Source organism: Centrocercus urophasianus, unplaced genomic scaffold, assembly GCF_019232065.1.
Source record: "Centrocercus urophasianus isolate 14NV4802_14NV808 unplaced genomic scaffold, USGS_Curo_1.0 seq_51, whole genome shotgun sequence".
NCBI classification, from domain to species: domain Eukaryota; kingdom Metazoa; phylum Chordata; class Aves; order Galliformes; family Phasianidae; genus Centrocercus; species Centrocercus urophasianus.
The window spans coordinates 1,428,120-1,446,723 of NW_024885100.1; the positions used below are offsets into that span (position 1 = coordinate 1,428,120).

General features: G+C 43.5%; 1 protein-coding gene across 1 annotated transcript in view; it reads right to left on the reverse strand.

Moving 5' to 3' along the window:
* The window catches only part of DNAH3 (dynein axonemal heavy chain 3), a 60,329-nt gene that overhangs the window by 22,634 nt on the left and 19,091 nt on the right, over positions 1 to 18,604 (reverse strand). The window contains exons 17-38 of the mRNA XM_042835389.1: positions 18,207 to 18,351; positions 17,760 to 17,971; positions 17,403 to 17,494; positions 16,903 to 17,017; positions 15,858 to 15,974; positions 14,629 to 14,808; positions 14,223 to 14,359; positions 13,322 to 13,523; positions 11,922 to 12,014; positions 11,515 to 11,625; positions 10,183 to 10,297; positions 8,857 to 9,055; positions 7,458 to 7,566; positions 7,058 to 7,171; positions 6,215 to 6,391; positions 5,473 to 5,564; positions 4,837 to 5,056; positions 3,886 to 4,056; positions 2,657 to 2,768; positions 1,873 to 2,114; positions 1,145 to 1,245; positions 961 to 1,066 (exon numbers count right to left, since the gene is read on the reverse strand). Coding sequence (XP_042691323.1) covers positions 961 to 1,066; positions 1,145 to 1,245; positions 1,873 to 2,114; positions 2,657 to 2,768; positions 3,886 to 4,056; positions 4,837 to 5,056; positions 5,473 to 5,564; positions 6,215 to 6,391; positions 7,058 to 7,171; positions 7,458 to 7,566; positions 8,857 to 9,055; positions 10,183 to 10,297; positions 11,515 to 11,625; positions 11,922 to 12,014; positions 13,322 to 13,523; positions 14,223 to 14,359; positions 14,629 to 14,808; positions 15,858 to 15,974; positions 16,903 to 17,017; positions 17,403 to 17,494; positions 17,760 to 17,971; positions 18,207 to 18,351 — 3,162 coding nt within the window. The remainder of the gene's footprint in view (positions 1 to 960; positions 1,067 to 1,144; positions 1,246 to 1,872; positions 2,115 to 2,656; positions 2,769 to 3,885; positions 4,057 to 4,836; positions 5,057 to 5,472; positions 5,565 to 6,214; positions 6,392 to 7,057; positions 7,172 to 7,457; positions 7,567 to 8,856; positions 9,056 to 10,182; positions 10,298 to 11,514; positions 11,626 to 11,921; positions 12,015 to 13,321; positions 13,524 to 14,222; positions 14,360 to 14,628; positions 14,809 to 15,857; positions 15,975 to 16,902; positions 17,018 to 17,402; positions 17,495 to 17,759; positions 17,972 to 18,206; positions 18,352 to 18,604) is intronic.

Consider the following 18,604-nt stretch of genomic DNA (forward strand, 5'->3'; position numbering starts at 1 on the left):
TGCACTTCTTTTGAATTTGGTCCTAATTTCCTGCAAAAGCTCAAAACAAGTCTTGTTAGAGGAAGAAATCAAGACTTTCTTCAGCTCTAATAGCTGAAGACTTTCTTTCTTGACTTTCTTCAGCTCTAAACCCAACCATTGAAACACAGAACTACAGAACTTCTTTGGTCGGAAGAGACCCTCAAGATCACCCAGTTCCAACCCCCGCCATGGGGGGGGTCGAATAGCAGCTCAGGGCACACCGAACCCCCTGAGCGCCAGGGATTTGCACCATGACCTCTTTGTGCAGCCATTCCAGGGCCTTACTGCCCTCTGTGTGAAGAATTTCCTTCTCACGTCTGATTTAACTCTCCCTTCTTTTAGTTTAAGACTGTTCCCCCCATCCTATCACTACCAGACAGTGACAGTGAACTGATTTTTTTTTCTGATTCTTTCACTACATTTTGATGACCAATAAACTGGAGTCTGAATTTTGACAAAAACTGATTTGCCACGAACACCTACATTCATTTGCAACCATAATGAAGATATAATACACAATCTGTATTCATGTTTGCGCAAGAAATCCAACACACGAAGGACAATTTACCAACTGTGCCTAAGGTGAGTAGGCCACAGAAGATCAAGCTATCAACATCTTAATTATTTCTCAAGTTTTTCTCAAGCTGCACTCTATAAATGTCTCAGAAAGAAGGACGAGTTCAAAACATTTCTAATCTCTCATTTTTTCCCACATTGCATTTCTATTTCTCATGGCACCTCCACTTCTCATGCCCTGACATTTGACACTGATAACTATAAAACAATTTACAACAGCCTCTAAGAAACCTGGGACATTCAAAATAGTGACAGTACTTCACCAGGTTTGATTCTTCACGCTCGCTTTCAAGATGGCAAACTGAGCATTGCCTTAAAGTCAATCTGCTAACTGGGACCTCTGCCAGTAAGTAATGCTCTCACCAGCTCCCGGTGCTCTTCCTGCAGGTTTGGAGGCAGTGTATGCATGTAGGAATCCTTCAGTGGCTTCCAACCCAGCTGCTGTGGGTCCATATAGATCATACCACACCTGGGGAGAATGAACAGTCATGGCAGAGGAAGAGATGCAGAAGGTGGGACGCTCCATGTTGGAGGGCTTTCACATCACCTGCTAACAGTTGCTGGAGACGCTTCCTCTAAGTCTGCTGCCTCAAAGATTAAGCTCATTTTGGAATTCATCTGAATTATTTCACCACTCATTAGGCACAGCTAGAAGGAACACAGCATGGGAATGTGACCTACTTATGTCAGTGTTAATCTACCAGACAAAGCAACGCCTGTCATACACTCATACATCACCACATCTTCTGCGTGCTGCCACTTGTCATTCACTCCTTTGTGTTCTTGTACCACTTGCTACCTTTTGACCTCACCTCAATTTTTCCACATGTTACTGTAATGGCATGCAGAAACAACACTGTATCTCTAAATAACTATGTAAGGAAAAGCAGTTATGATCTGCAGCTTTTCTTTAGTTAATTTTCACCAAATTTTTTACACAAATTCAGTTTTCGGTTCCAGAACTGAGTTTACTCATTTCAGTTACCTAAAACGTTCCATAAATAAACCTCAGTTTCAGTTCAATAATAACCTCAGTTAGTTACCTCATTTCAATGAAGTTGAAGCAAGATAAGCCTTCTAAGGATTAACAGCTTGCAATTTTCTACTGAACCAAACCATGGAACTCGAAAAAGCAATGCTTATAAGCACACTGGCCTTTCCTAACGCTTGCAGCATGCCACAATTACACTCTGACCACCACGGAAGCAATGCTGCTACTACTGCTACAGTAAGGTATGTGTTCAAGTGTCAGACAGCTGGCTAGAACGAGGCTACCTTTTTGTTGTCATCCAGCACAGTGTTCATGTTCTCTATCCAAACTGCATCCACTGGGCCATCAAACACAATCCACTTTCGATCATCCGTAGTAGAAGATGCCTGTGCCCTGAAGGCATGTGCAAGAACCCCATCCATCCACTCATGGCTTACAGGATCAAAGCTGCCGTACAGTTGTCCCATGGAAATCGCTTTCGGATTAATAACTTCGTATTCAACAGCAAATTCATCCATTGATTTTGCTGTGTAGGAAGACAAACAGAGGAGCTGGATGGGTTTGTTTTATTCAACATCCAAGTAAGAACATTTTGAAGGTTCCTACTTAAGCTGCACAGGGCAAGAAAGAAAAGAGACATCTGAGGTTAGGCAGTAGTGAATAATAATTTCCCTTACTTGTACAAGGAAAGTGCAAAGCGCTTTTTGCAAAAGCACATTAAAAAAGAACAAATAGAGCACGAGAGATTTTGTACGTTGAAGGGGACTACTTACAATCTCCAATCACAGCTTGCTTTGCATGTTTTGCAAGGGTATTAAGAACTGATACAATGCTTAAAAAATGCAAAGAAGCATAAACACATTACTGTGTTTTATTACTCTAGTAATACAGACTAAACTACTTCCGGAAAATGCAGAAGACAAAATAGTTCAATGAAGAGCAACTTCATTGGTTGAGAAAACAGAATGTAGGATGACTACCAACCTCAGTGTGTCTCTGCAAAGAGAAATACCATCAGTCATAGGATTAATTTCACTGAACGGTGAGTTTGGGGCTGTACAAAGTTACCTGCACACAGATCCCCAAGGGCTCCAGCCAGCACTTGGTATGCACACGTCTTCCCACCCAGGGGATCTCCAACAATCATGAAGCCATGGCGCACCAGCATCATCTCGTATATCTGCAGCAGCAACACAACACTCAGCTTTGACATTGCACAAAGTGCAGTGTGTATGAAAGCAGCCCTGCGCTCAGTCGGAGCAGGAAGAACAGCAGCCAAACACTGCGCTCCATGAAGGCACTGACCCACATCAGAGCATCATCCTATGATTATGACAATTCACAGGGAAGTAATTCAAGCAGTCCTTCCCCAGATTTGTCCTTCTTGCTAAGCATCCTTCCTCAGCTGTCTCAGTCACTGCACAGACTGCGGTGCACTCACCGAGCACTGCTCATCGTGGCCCAGTGCAGAAAGCCTCCAATGAAATGAATGGCTATCAGTGAAGAAAACACACAGCAACTGGAACTGCTGCTCTGAGGATGTGCCAAAGCAGCAGTTCCCTCACGGCTGTCTTTGAACTGTAAGGGCGGTGACCTCTCCAGTGCCCTCAGCAGGTCTGCCAGACCTCACATCAAAGCTTTCCACCTGAACGCCTTCAAGCAGAACCCTACGAGGAGCCCCGAGCAGGTTTTGCTCAACCTCAGGCTGAGGCTGATATCTTAAATCCCTGACCAGTTAATACTGCCCCTGCTTAATGAAAGATAAAGCATGGTTTGCAAAGCAGCGTAAGCCAATTAACTACTAATGAACCAGCCCCATGCCTTGCAGTTCTGCTCCCAACAGCACCAGGCTGTGCTGCTCACACAGAAACCAGCCAAGCTTTCTTTGCAAGGCCACCAACACCACAGTGCATGGGGGACAGCAGGAACACAAAGCTGAAGGCAAAGCTAAGCCACGATGGGACATACCAGCCCTTCCCAAGGAGACTGGGCAGAAGTGGGACCACAGCCTGCCTGCCAGTCCAGAGCCCTGTTTGCTGGGCAGCGCTGTAATGGCCATTAATAGCTTCAGCTTAATGTTTCATCCTGAATCATCAAGCTCAAGCTCCAACTAATTAGCTCCTTCACAAACTGTCCAAATTCAAACTGTAAGCAAAACAGACAACTATTCCATGTTTTCTCCTCAGTAAATACACGCTGTTTGTAACACTAAATTAACTGATCACAGAGGCTATTATCTATCGATTCATTCATGACACTGTCAGAGAAAGAAGGAAGAACATTTCTCAATCATTTGCTCTGTCATCTCCCCAAGAAATAAGTGTGAGAAGAACCTGAATAATTTTCCCAATGAACCACGGAACCGGCTGAAGATCCATTTTCCTGATATTTGCAGTCACTGCCTGGGCAAAGAGCTCGTAGTCAGGCGAGGGAAGAACCACTCCTGGGAACAGGTCAGATATGATACTCTGTTGAGGAGAGACAGAATAAAACATCATCTGAACCCACAGATTACAAAAAGGGAGAACTCGCAGAGCACTGCAACCTGAAAGGAAAACAACAGCTGTACAGGTAGCTGGAGCTGAAGAGGAAACGTGTTCATAAGCTAACGCCCAGGCACTAACAGCAGCCATCAGTGTGTTCTGCAGGCACGAGAGAGGAGGGAGCCCTGCAATTCTCCTACACACACTGATGCTGTAAAAGCAAGGTTAACCTTCTGCAGAGGTGTCTCAAACTGTGCTACAGGAAAGTGAAAGCTGTTGAATATGCTCAGTTATTAAACAGAAGCTCTGTATTCTGAGGTGGTGCTAGTGATAACTGTGCTCACACCTCAGCTTCTGGGTCTTTCATGTTATTGTCTGATCTGTAGCTTTGCACAGTCTTTGTCTTGTATGAAAGCAGCATACTTCAGCAGCAACAACTTCTTTGTTTTCATCTGACTTCAAATTTCTAATTGATCGATTTATTTGTCCACACCTTTTTTGCAGCACAAAGCTAGAATGCAAACGGCAAAAACAATGTTTCTGCTAATAAATCAGTGCCTTCAGCAGTTATCTTATAAACACTTCACAGCATAACTTCAGAACTACCACTGAATGTTTTTCAAGACAATACTTGTGGAACCAAAGAGCACATCCAGATTTGTGGCCAGCAACACGGCAGCACCTGGAGCAGCTGATCCTCATAAGGAAACACCTTTCCTGCAGGTTCTCACCACAGAGCTCAGGCGCAGCCGTGTGACAGCTTACCTGAAACAAGGGCACATCCTGTGCCAGGAATTTGGCGAGGTTCACATCCATCAAAGCGCGCAGCAGCAGCACGCTCTCACTCTCAGCTGGGTACCTGAGTTTTAAGTTTCCGGCTGCTGTCAGCACAGATTTAACAGCACGCATGCCATAATCGTAGTGGTGCTGAGACGAGAGCTGCTCTGAGCACAAGCGGTACGTGGCGACGATCTTCTGGGCAAGACTGGGGGAATTAAAACAGCATGTGGAGAAGGAAAACGTCTCATCATGCCAAGAAAATAATTTAAGCATCAAAATCGCTGCGGTGACTGTGGCTGTGCAGACCCACCAACCATGTAATACTTCTACCATGCCTCGGAAGCAAAACTGTACACTGTCATGTGCCAGAGACCATGTGTGCCACTCAGCGATTTCACTTGCAATTTGCAAGTGGTTCTGTGCAGAGATACGTATCTGTCAACATGAGGAGGTAAATGAGGACTGGCAATAATGCAGGGGGTCAAACAGTGCTTTCTGGAGCAACCAAACAAGATGGCTTTTCCAGAGCATTACGCTTTAAAGTACACATATGCATGTGTGCTTGACGGAGGAATGAGGTCTATTAGACTCAACCAAGGTGGAAAATTCAGCATGCCTTACCTTCGAGAGTCCAAAAATCCCATGGAATAAAGTGAAATTTCTCCAATCAAAGAATAATCCGGAACCATCATGGCAACTGTTCGAAACAATGCCTACAAGAAAGGAATATTTAAGCTCACACTGCGGAATTTGGCAGTAAGCTGTGCTTGCTTTGTACGAATAGTATCTCCGTGATTTGTGAGCTTATAACAGCCAGGTTATTCTTTCATTCCATCTGAGATCACACTAGGACCAGATCTTACCAAGAGGTCTGTGCTTAGCACTGTAAGAACAAATACTTAGAGTCATAATTCTAAACAACTATTAACAGACCCAAGCAGAAGGCATTATTCATCTCATTTCTGCAACAGACACACTACACATGGTGTGGTTAATGTCTTGTACGAGGTCACGTGAAGAATGCATGCCAAGGCTGGGAAAAGAACCCTATTGATCTCGGCAGTTTCTCAAGAAGTTGTTAAAATGAAATCAAATCAGGGTTTGGAACTCCAAGCCATTTTACACCACAAGAATTTCCATTTAGTGACAGCACAGCTAAAGCTGCAAACTGTTATCAGGCTGACTGTGCCGGGACCTTCTGTCTGCATTTTGTACAGCCCTGTGTTTACACACTCAGTGAACAGCACAGCAGAACGAGTTAGAGCATTGTATTACTTGGTTGCTGTCTAGCTTTTCTTATCAAAATAGATGAGAAACTGCAAATTCTGTTTAATTTTACAAGAAATCAGGATCCTAGGGTTACCTTCAGATTATCAGGCAGCTCAGCCCGGCCGGCATAGCCAGGATTCATGGTGATGAACACAGCACAGGTGGGATTGAGAGAGATCTCAGTGCCTTCGAAGATGAATGTTTTGACTTTACGGATAATAGCTTGCTGTATGCTAAGTATTTGTTGGGCAACCACGGACAACACTTCAACCTAATGAGGCAGAGCGGATTGGAAAACATCAGAAATACACAGGCTTACACATTTTGATGGCTATCTCCTGCAGTCCTCCAGGTGAGACCCACTCGATGTAAGGCCCAGACTGACCATCGAGCCTCAGTTTTAGCTGTCTTTTAAAGCAATCCTCCGAAATGCCATACTCCCATTCTCTATTTAACCAACGTGCAGATACCACAAGGCTTCTGAAAGCCTCCTCCCAGAGAAAATGCAATCTGCCTGAATGTGGACAATTAAATCGAGTGGCTGGGAGGCTCCTCTGGATGCCCCAGAAGTGCTGGCCTTCTGCCTCACACTGCAAAGAATTCAGCATCTTCAGAAAGACCGACTCGGCCAGTGCCCCAAACGGAGGGGAAATGCAAGCCATGGGTAAAGCTGCCCAGGGCTGATCCTCAGTGCCTCCTGCTCAGGTGACAGAACACTGAAAAATGAGAATGCTAACACTAATTCATTAAAATACAAGTTACAGCAGACAAATAGAGAAATTCAGCTGTTAAAGACACTAAAACATACAAAAATAGAAAACTCTGTGGAATTTCTAGGCCTACTAGTATTGACCTAAATCCAACTGCACCTAGTTGGAGTATCAATACCATGCATCAATACAGCTCTCAGTATTATGCATCCGAGCTAAAAAATGACCTCAATCCGATTGAATTCATCAAAGCAGGACCAAGCCCCAGACTGCGCCAGGCCTTTGAAGAACTTGCCCATCGCCTTGTAGTCGAGACCATCTGAGCAATTGAAGACCACGCACTGCAACAGTACAGAGACAACATCTCTCAGGATTAACACCAAATCCATTATAAAATTGTTAGCCATTATAAAAGTCTAAACCAGCATAGGATTATTATTTCCAATTTTGGATGACTGCACAATGATGTCACATAGACAAGATACAAAATGCAATGCTCTTACCAACTACTACTTTGGATAAAGTTTGAACTGGCAGTGAACAAACAATATTTGATTAAGAACAGCATTGCAAGAAATACCTACACACCCAAAACCAAACCAAACCAAACCAACTACATTTTAATACCTGTTTAGCTAGTGCTTTTGCCAGATCTTTAGTTGTTTCTGTTTTGCCAGTCCCAGCAGGTCCTTCTGGAGCACCACCAAGATTTAATTTCAAGGCACCCATCAATGTCCTATGTAAAGAGCACAGCCATTAGAAACAGTAATTATTGATGGTAAATTGTCTCTGAAGGATTGGACCAGTATCTTCCTACACAGGTTCCCTTGGCAGTGATTTATATGTACTTTGCAGCTTGACCTAGCAACCTGCTAACAGCTCACAGCTGCCTCCCCAAAGTGGAAGCTTACAGGCACCTTCCTGGCCTGCAAGGAATGTTGAGGATTTTTATTGCATGCACCCACTCTGTATATCCTCAATTGTACAATCAAATGTGCAGAACCACAGGGAAAGCGGCAGAGTTTGCAAAAGACATGGTGCTCTCATGATGACAACTTTAAGCTGGCTTTATAAACATAGCCAATCTTTAGAGAAGGCCGAAAATACATGAAGGTTGTTTCCCTAAATGAGGCAACGGCCATGCTCTCCAAGTGATATTCATACTAAAAATGGCAGCCCTGCTAACAGTAGAGTGATCTCTTTCTTTTACAAGCCATTCAAAAATTCAGCCACCAAAAGCAGTTGCTAAATTGGGATGAGACTGCTTGCTCACTGTTAGCACTAACACTGCTGGAGATGACCCCTGTTTGCAGGCAGTGCAGCAGTCCCACTATCTCTCCACTACCCCTGTGCACGGCAGAACAGCGAGTGGTTGCTGGCCTAGGCAATAATGTCACCATTTAGCTGCGGTTTGAGCGCAACAGTGAGCTTGCAGCCGCTCCGTGCCCGAGTAACATTCCCACAACCTATGTATTTGCCTGGGGACAGCTATCAAGAAGCATCTTTAAATCTCAAAATCTAAAATTACCCCTGAGATGACCCATGTCTCCAGGGCACACTGCAAGTGAAGACCCAAATGCCCTCGGAGGACGAAGTGTTTCCATTCCAGCCTCTTGCAAGTAAGCCGTGGAAGAGTCACCCACCTACCAGCAGTCAGGCACCAGTGACTATAGCAGCTCTTAATTTGACAGGTGGGCACACTCACATCTATGCCTTATTTACAGGAATAAACACACCGGTATTACCATAGAGTTTGCTACATTTCCACTATATCACCTCCCAGCTTTTTTCAGAGGCACTTTCCTGTGTACAACAGAGATTAGCACTCTACTAGTACAGGAATCTAAGTGCTGCAAATGTATACCTTAAAACATTTGGACAAAGAATATGGGTAAGATCTGCCTCCAATACCTTCCTGGAACTCTCAGAGGCTAAAGCTCCTACAATTATTAACTGTAACAAATGAAATCAAATACAGATTGCAAATCATTAAACAAAGATGCTATTCATAAACAACACAGCTCACCTGTAACACCGGTCTGTTAGCGGGGTTATAACCAGACGTGAGGAATTGCCCAGATATTCGTATCCATATTTGACTTCTGTCGTAATCATTCGCACTATCACATCCTCCCCTTCCCAGTAGTATCTCAGCTGAGAAATCCACTGGAAGTCATTCAGATCTGTGATTTTGTCTTCAACCAATTTTTCAACCACGTCACGAGCTGCAGAGTTGGGGACAGATGGTTTTTAAAAATCCAAACACTTCTACTATCTTTGTTTACTTAGAACACTGTGTAAGTAAAATAATATTTCCTTACATACACACAAGAGCATATTTCCTTACACACATTTAGAGCAGTAGGACAAATTTCATGTCAGAAAGAAATCCCCAGCTTTCGTACAGGAAACCAGCTCCACCTGATCCAGATCCCAGCGCCAATTCTAAGCGGACGCAGAGCTGTGTAGGCTGAGCGATCTCCATCACTGTGCAGTAACTTTGTAAAGGCTGTTTGAAGTCAGTGGCTGAAGGAGCCTACATGGGACACTTATTTTCCCTGATACTGCAGAAAAAAACCACCAAAATCCACTCTCATGGCCAAATTCCACACTGATAAATAGACCATGAACGAGCCAGGAAGTGACAGAATGCTGCTTACATCAGAATTTGTTTCTAAGGTGCAAGATGCAAGATCCTCAGCAGTTACACAGCTGCGTGTTTGAACTCTGTATGATGGCTAAACATTCAAGTCCAAGGCTAACTTTTCTTCCTTCTTCACTGATATATTGCAGCAACCCAAAAACCAAGTTAAGTATGGAGCCAAAGAGAATTTCAGCAAAGACTAGAAGGATGCATGAACAAAAAGCTTACAAATCATTGCAACGTGTAGAGACATAACAAATCAAATCATGATTTTAATGCCCTAAGATAGCATAAGAACTTTTTAGAGAAAGAGAATAACCTTTTTTATTAGCATGACTGAGCAGAACCATTTTGCTCATTTCAAGCAGTGAAAATGCTGGAAAAGCAAGAGAATGCTGCCTGCTGCTCCCCAGCGAGAGTGTGAGCAGCTCCCCTCAGCCCTGCTGCTCTAAGAAAAACAGAGGGCCACTGGGAAAGTGTTGAGACAGCTCACAGAGGCTGCTCGAGGTCCTCACGCCTCTATCAATAGCTGGACCCCATGCACCAGGCCAGCCACTGCACCTGATTTTCATCTCCTGGGAATTAACCAATGAAAATGATTAACCCTGCAATTCATCTTCTGTTTGGTGGAGGAAGAATTGGAGCTGCCACTTTCCACGGTTTAGCAAAGTACATCAGTCCTGCCCGTATGGAACAAGGCGTCCTTACCGTGCACATCGATGACAGTGAGAGCTCCGAGAGTCAGCCGGGCTCCGCTGGGCAGTTTACCTCTCACCAAGTCAACAATGTCTCCAATCTGCTGATTGCTCTCCTCCAAGAAATCCTGTCACAGAAGCAGAGTGCAGGCATGAAGGAAATGGCACAGTGCTTCCTGAGCTCCCATGGGTGCATCAGAGAGAGCTCCTGTCTGAGTGCAGTGACGGGACGCCCAACATCACTCAACAGTTTACATTCTCTTTCCCACTTCGCAGTTCTATTGCACTGTGAGCATTTTAGAAAGCTTTATGGCCTGAAATATAACGCAAGCAGAAGTGTTTTTTCCCCAGTAGAAATGCCAGATTTCTATCACAGGAGGTGTGCTGACTCACTGTCACATAGATTTGGATTATATTTCTTCCGCAATTTGTAGTTAGCTGTAAATTAATACTGATACAAACCTAAGATTTTCCTAACTTAACTAAGAACATTTTAAATTATTTTCTCCTGAGTTTGCATTCATGATCTAGGCAGTGGGACTGAGTGCATCCTCAGCAAGCCTTCCAGATGACCCAAACCAGGGAGAGTGACTCGTCCTACAGCTGTGCTGCCATCCAGACTGCAGCAGGCCAGAGAAACGGGCAGCCAGCAACCCTGTGCCTGAAGGTATGGAATAGGATCTTCAGCTAGTGTTAAACACCACAGACAAGTCAGATAGAAGATGTGCAGTAAGGATACAGAAACAAGGTGCTAGCTTTAAAACGCAGTACGTGGTTAAAAAGCAGTCCAATGTACTGACAGAACAAATCCCTGAATTAATTCTCACATACTATTAGCATCAGACAAAATTTCAACAGAATTATTTCCATTACTTGATCATGCAGTTCATCAGCCCCAACTGAGCGTTATTTGAACATTGTGTGATGACAGCAGTACCACAAACACACCAGGAGAAATAACAAGACTGGACAGAAGAACAAATCTGTCTGCTTCACCTTTATGGTAAGAGAATCTAGCAGCAGGCAAATAACTGTAACACACGGCAAGAAAAGATTGCTGCCTCCAGGTTCTCCTGGAGCTTTACAGGTAAAGATGGGAGGTAGGAATAAAAAGACAGTGCTTAACACCAGTTTATGACTGTTTGTGTTGTACTTTCATTTATATGCCAGCATAATCTTGTAGAACAGTAACATCACTTCCCCCAGCAAAGCCACTGAAGATACAGAGTCAATGAGAGCAAGGAAACAGAAAGCAGTGTGTTGCTGATTGATCATCTTGGTTAGACAGAGGTTTTATTAATAAGCACTAAACTCTGATTAGGGCAACAGCAGAAGAAAATCTTACTTGTAAGGTTCCTTTCCTTATGGCCTCAGATACTGCTTCTGTCCAGTAAATGGATGAAACACAAATCACCACCTGCCCAGGCCACTGCAGAACCCAAGCTTTTCGAGGAACCTTGAACATAAAGATCCATTTCAAAGGCACATAAACACACTTGATCACAGCACTGTAATAAGTATTTTCCCCAATTTCTTTTGTCTCATGCTGAAAATAAATGAGAGCTAGCGTGGAAAGCTTTGTCACTTTTTACTCGACAACATTAGAACTGAAACTTCACGCACAGTACTGAACAAGAATAAGGATTCCCCTGATCTTTAAACAGGCTGCCCTGGCTAAGAAGAATGGGAACAATCTGTTCACATACAGTTGCTTGTGAAACTTATTTTGCACTGTAATTCAGGACCAATTACCTTGACGTATCCTCCTATGCCATCTTGAAGGACTTGTCTTACACTGGCCAGCATCATTTCCTCAACTTGCAAAAGCCATTTTTCTACCATGCCCTTTGAGTAGGAAAAGCAGTCGAGTCAATAAGCATTCTTTGATTATGTTCTTCTTAAAGTGCAAACCCTTTGAAATACAACAAATTCTAATAGACTTTTCTCTCATTTAGGAGGACAAAGTAGCTAGAAATTTCCCAGATTCTGACAGGCACTTCTGCAGCTAACACTGCCTTCAGGCAGGCAAATCAATTAACTGCAGAGAATCCATCGGAATCAACACACAGGGCTTCCTACAAAAGAAAACAAGACGCCAGCCAGCACAGCCAAATAAGCTTGGTCATTTTATCACAGGATATTTTATTCCTGGAGGAAGATTTAGGGGGTAAAAGGTGGTTTGTGGACCTCACAACATTCCCCACCTCTCATCTCTGTTTGGGTACCATTCAGTAATTCACCTTCATACCTTCAGGTTGAGAACAGAAAAAGGAGGGAATGAGACAGAATTTAAGAATCACCGAGGTTGGAAAAGACCCCTAAGATCATCCAGTCCAACTGCCCGGATACTTATCAGCACTTCTGAATTTGAAGACTACAACAAACAGTGGAATTACGAGTATCAGGTTTTGCCTTCAACAATCTTGGAAGTGCCTTATACTCAGAGCACAGCAGTATAATTCAGAGTACGGATTGCCTCGTGGATTACCACTAGTTTTAGCAACAGCTGAGATGAAGCAAGTTACCCCTCTGGTACAGCAGCTGGGGGAACGACTTCTGTGGGAGTACAGTAACACAGATCCCATCGTTCAAGATCCCACATTTTTCCCCCTTGTCTTCCCGCCATTTCCTATCCTACTGCTTTCCTGCCTTTTATTCCAGGCTTAATGCAGGTATAACGAAGTAACAGAGCAGTGTTCAGACACTGGGGTCCCTTCCAACCCAAACCATTCTATAGCACAGCCTGCCCTGCAGGACAAAGATGGAGGGCAGCCTCTGGGCTTGGCTGCCCAGCCGCCCTGACTGCGGGCTGCGCTCCTCGGTGGCACTCCTCCTTGCCCTCATTCCTCTGCGTTTCAGCCACGCTGTGCCATGTTCTGAAGGCACAGCTATCCATACACTGGGCATTTACACAGATGATTGCACGGCGTGGCTGTGCCACGTCTCCTACGCGGTGTGCGCTGAGGCAGAGAAGCGCCTGAGGAATTTACCAAGCTGTTACACCTCACTCATTTCTGCAGGAATTCCTTTTTTGTTTTCCATCCCTAAACGCCTTTCACGATCTCATCCTAAACATTTTAAATTTCATTCTCCAAAAACATAGCCTGTAAGCAAAGCATACATTTGATATCACAGTAAGAAAAAAAAATTACCTTTGCATTTGTAGGATAGATTCTATCTATGAAAGGAACGATTTCCTTCTCTGAACTGATCATGCCTAGAATCTCCAAATTCTCGGTGAACTCCAGCTGAGCAATTCCCTCAAAACACTTCTTTAAGTGTGGCTGCACTCGGAGGGGATCCTTTGTTTCAGAGAGTATTTCCAGCAGTTCATCGTTAGACAGGAAAAAGAATCTGCCAGAAAAGTATAACTAATGAATATGAACATTCCAAGCACAAAAACTGTCATTAAACATATACTGCCTGCAAGATAAATTGTTCTTACTGTTGCTTATAATGTCAACATAACAGAGGAGAAATTATTATTTCAGACCCCTTTCTTTTAAGTTACTGTTAACATCATATAACTTATAACACTTGCTTCAGTCAGAATTTCAGCACAACTTTCTTTTCATGCAGTGGAGGAAGAAGATGGTTTCTCAAACCCACGTAAAACTCTGGGAAGAGCAGATGTACCAGAGCAGTTACAAAGACCTGCTAAAACACAGAATCCTGTTCCTCACAATCCTTTATCAGCCATACGTACTGCATATCTCTGCACAGCCAAAGAAGGTAAGGCAGAGACAGAGCCCAAAACAGACAGGGCAAAGTAGCAGCTTGCCTCGAAAATGCCCCGTGAGTGACGAAGTGCTTCTAAGCACAAATGGAAGCAATGCCAGGCAGACTTTTTCCCCACATCTGCCTGCCCTTGGCACTGCAAACTTAGCTCAAACAGAGAAACACTCATGAAAACCTGGAAAGAAGAACAGAGTTTCATTTTTTGTCCCATGGCACTGTGTCCCACACATGTTTATGAGATGAGACTTAACAGCTCAGCAGAAACTGTTTGAAAGAGCTTACAGATTTTTAGGCCTGATTAATTAATTAATTTACCTTGGGAAAAACAATCTCTTCTTTTCCAAGTAAATATTCAATCCCTTTTGAATGTCTTCTAAGAGAGCGTTTGCTTCCTGCAGTCTATCTAACATCCTGGGTTGCTCAGTTGCCACAAATACCCTCGAGTCTTTCACCTGTATTACAACAAATGCAGTACAAATTGATGAAAGTTTACTAAATGTTTGTACAAACAATTTAAAATTAAAATGTCACTGGAGCCCTACGTCACCCCACAGCATCCATCCTCTAGAGAAATCCCTTTTACTACAACACCAGATTTCAGACCTTCTTGTGACGTAAATGCAAACAGCGAGGTCTAAAACCCAGCAGGTCCATCTTCTCAGCAGCAGCCACAATGTCACTGGTATACATGACAGTACGTGCTTTAAATGCTAGCACTCACCACTTGTGCCATGATGTCCTTCCAGTACGCATCCACAATGCCAAACTTTCTGCCCTCTTCTGGCATTTGAGCTACAATATCTTCTGAACTAAAAATTGGTTCCAAATACAACCATGTTGCCTGACATTTCAGCCAGCTATCTATGATGTTTTGCATTAAAGTCAGCTTTGCTTCCCAAGCCTGCATTGAAAACATTTAATATGTAAGACTAACGAGCAGCCACTTGAACATGTAGATTGATTAGAAGAGTGACAGTAGAAGACCTCAGGTTACTAAAGTAATGCAGCACTGCATTCCCATGTTTTTTTATTTGGAAAAATATCACTGGAAGAGTTTACTCTGACAAACTGGAAAGAACCCTATTAAAAAAAGCCTAAGCATCCCAAGAGTGATACTGCACCATTAATGCATGCCTTAATCCCCATACAGTTTACTTGATGAAAGACTTCTCACTTAACAGCAGTTCAGAAGTGCATTCTGCACCTGCTTCTCTTTAAATTAATTGATTAGGTCATAAAACAGTTCTCCAACTCAGATCTAAAGGAATATGGGACTACGGCTCATGCTTCCCACTTTCTTCAAGGTGATTCCCCTCACAGGAGTTATCTGGCTGACGGGGATCTGCAGCTAGCAACCAAGTGAGAGGACACCGTATGTCTTAATGAAGCACACACACCTGCAAAATAAATATGCAGGCCGAAGGAGCGAGAAGCTTTTCAAGTATTTGTACAAGGCTTCATAGTTCACAACTTCTGTACTGGCAGAGGTTTGTGGAGAAGCCTACAGTGGCTTACAAGGTGTTCAACAGCAAAAACCCACTGATTTTTCTTTCTGAGCCTTTGCACTCCAGCTGGGAACTAATTTTGGATCAAGTTTGCAGCAAGCATCCAAAAGCTGTGCCAAGCCAGCTACCAGAGCAAAGCATCAGCATTATTTTTTAAAAATATAAGAATATTCCTTCTAAACAATAGGCACCCTTCTGCACGACCACTTTTTACAGCAAATGGTGGGCAGAACTGCTGGGATCAGCAGCTATGTTTGCTTCAGCTGTAAAGCGAGCTTTGCACACCTTTGTCTGGACACCATCAATTCAAAGCTCTTGGAGAAAAATATGAACGTGTGATCCCTTGAAAAGGTTCAAACTATCAAACTATACAAAACACATGAAAGCACTGCAGAAACCACATCATGAGAGACACACAAGCTCAACCAAACCAGCTTTTTCTTACCCGGCATTCGGCTTCCATTGGTTTGATGAAGGGAGAACCACACATCGTCTGAGTCTTAACAATGTGATCATCCAGTAAAAGCTGGATGTCATCAACTGCTGACAGGATGCTGTTGTTCTGCAAAATACATCACATGTTAAAGTAAACTGCAGTTGCTCCTTTTCACTGCTTCTCAACCTCATGCTCACTCAGCTTCCTGCCACCCTGTTCTCAGATGGCTGAAGGCAGGGAAGCAGCAAGGCACTGAGCAGGCCCAAAACACATCTGCAGATACAGTCTCTCTACTGTGCATCACTATTTCAAAGTCAAGGGAGACACTAGTGTTGCAAGTGGGAAGTGAGCCAGGGATGCTAGTGGTTATAACCACCTTTTCACAGAATCACAGGATGGTTTGGGTTGGAAGGGACCTTTCAGAGCATCTCGTTCCAACCCCCTGCTGCAGGCAGGGACACCTACCATAGCCCAGGTTGCTCACAGCCCCGTCCAGCCTGGCCTCCCAGCAGTGCTTCCAGGCAGGGGGCATCCACAGCGTCACCGGGCAGCCTGTGCCAGTGTCTCCACTCTCACTGGCATGAGGGAGAGTTTCTTCCTAACATTTAGTCTAAACCTACTCTCTTCTAGTTTAAAAACATTTCCCCTTGTCCTGTTGCTTCATGTTGTTATAAAAAGTCCATCCCCAGCTTTACTGCAGGCCCTTTCAGACTTCCAAGGGCTGTAAGGTCCCCCTGGAGCTTTCTCTCCTCCATAATACGTGATTTCCTCTGTCTTCTGGGTAAGTGAGACATTTCACCGTTGTTCACCTTTCCATATGAAACTGCAGAAGCTCTCAGTCTCACCAATTTCTATGCATGAATATATTGAGATCACAAATGTTCCCAGACATGAAGGTCTAAACAGAAGAATGCAGTAATGGACACATTTGCCCAGGCCCTGGTATGATACTGCTCTCCACCACACCACCGTGAAACAACAGTGACTTCCTCTAATACGGAAAATGAAAATAATTATTTCCAACAATGCATATGTAGAGCTCACATTTACTCACAGTATCTCTGTACTTCACCAGGCTGAACTGTACACTGATCCACTCTGATTTCATTTTCTCTATTGATTTCTCTAAAGAATGCTCCTTACTTGCAGCTGCTCCGATGGGTTCCAGCCTAAGTTGAAATGAAACTAACTTTGAAATGCTTTTGCAACCAAAGAGCTGCTAACTTTTACATGGATTTCTCACACAGATTCTCATCTTGGGGAATATGTATGGGCTTCCAAGCTCACCAGGTGGAGAAATTAGTATTAGTTTAGATACAAATATGGACAGAAAATTCTGAATGCAGAAATTATGTGCTTTGGGAATATGACCATTTTTTGTTGCCTTTGTTCCACAAAGACACCTGACAGCTCCATCAGGCTTTGTTAAAATAAGCTGCGAAAATATGGGAGTTTTTAACACGCAAGAAGATTAAAACTGTAATTTGTTATCTGGCACATGAAATAGTGATTGTAAAAAGAAGGAACGAAAAAAAAGCAGAGTGAGCTTCTTACTGATCAATGTATTTTGAGAGTCCCAGTTCCAGCATGTTTAGAAGAGTAGTACCTTCGTTGGGTCTGACTTCACATCCCACTATTTCACTAATCTGAAAATGAAGTAAGAAGTAACACCTATTAGCAGGAGGTACACTTGTCACAGATTTATCAAACAGCAAGAAATAAACGCTGAGCAGTGCTCGTGTACCCGACCCACTCCATTTTCTGCCAAAAATTACTTTGGAAGAGTTCAGATCTGTACCATTGGAGATTTCAGAACCTGATCTACAAAGCACAGACCTTCTTACGGTGGCACACAGAACTGTCCCCAGCACGTGCAGCAGTGCCCCCCAGGCTGGGCAGAGCCTGACATACCTGCTCCCAGTGCCTCTCCTTCATTCCGCGATTGCAGGCAAGGGACAGGACAGGAAGATGCTGCTTAAACTTGTCAAGTTTGTATTTTGTGCTTTCTGCTAAACGCCTTGGCCCGGCCAGGTCTGGAAAACTCTTGCTGAGCTTGTACATCGTTCTCCACATATTGCCAATTTCTTCAGTAATTTCATCAGCATTCAATTTCTGGAGAAATCCTGAATGCAGCAACACAAAGAGAACAGAGTGAGCAATTCAGGGTGGATCGTATCTTCCCTCTGGAAATCACTCAGGTTTTGTTTGTTTAATATCACTGCAAAGTCCATGCCTACAGTTTTGTTTTGGTGCTGGATTCCAACCCTTCACTCTTCAGAGCTGTTATCTCACAATAACCAGGCAACCCTTTCAGCCCCTGCCTGACTCACTGAACAACACATCTCATCAGTGCCTCACCGTGCATCCACTCCTCAGACTTGGTATGAAAATCATATGCCGTTATCCAGAGCTGCTCAATGGGCTGCTTCTTTGTGAACATAATCTGCAGTAAAGGAAAGTAACTCTTCTCCCGCTCGAGTAACTCCTCTTCTTTATTTATTGCCTTTATTTAAAATAATAATAATAATAATAATTAAAAATCTTATTTCTATTAAAAAAAAAGAACTTGCTAATAGTTAATTTTGGTTATAATTTTTTACATGCCAAAGGCCAGACACGTACGCAGACTCACGCCCATGGCTTCTAGGCAAACGCGTTCCTGTAAACTCCCTTTAACTGTTGGTATCTCTTACTACTGAAATAAGTGCTTGATGGGTAACAGCACATGGGCAGTAATGCTGTGTCTCACAAGCTTC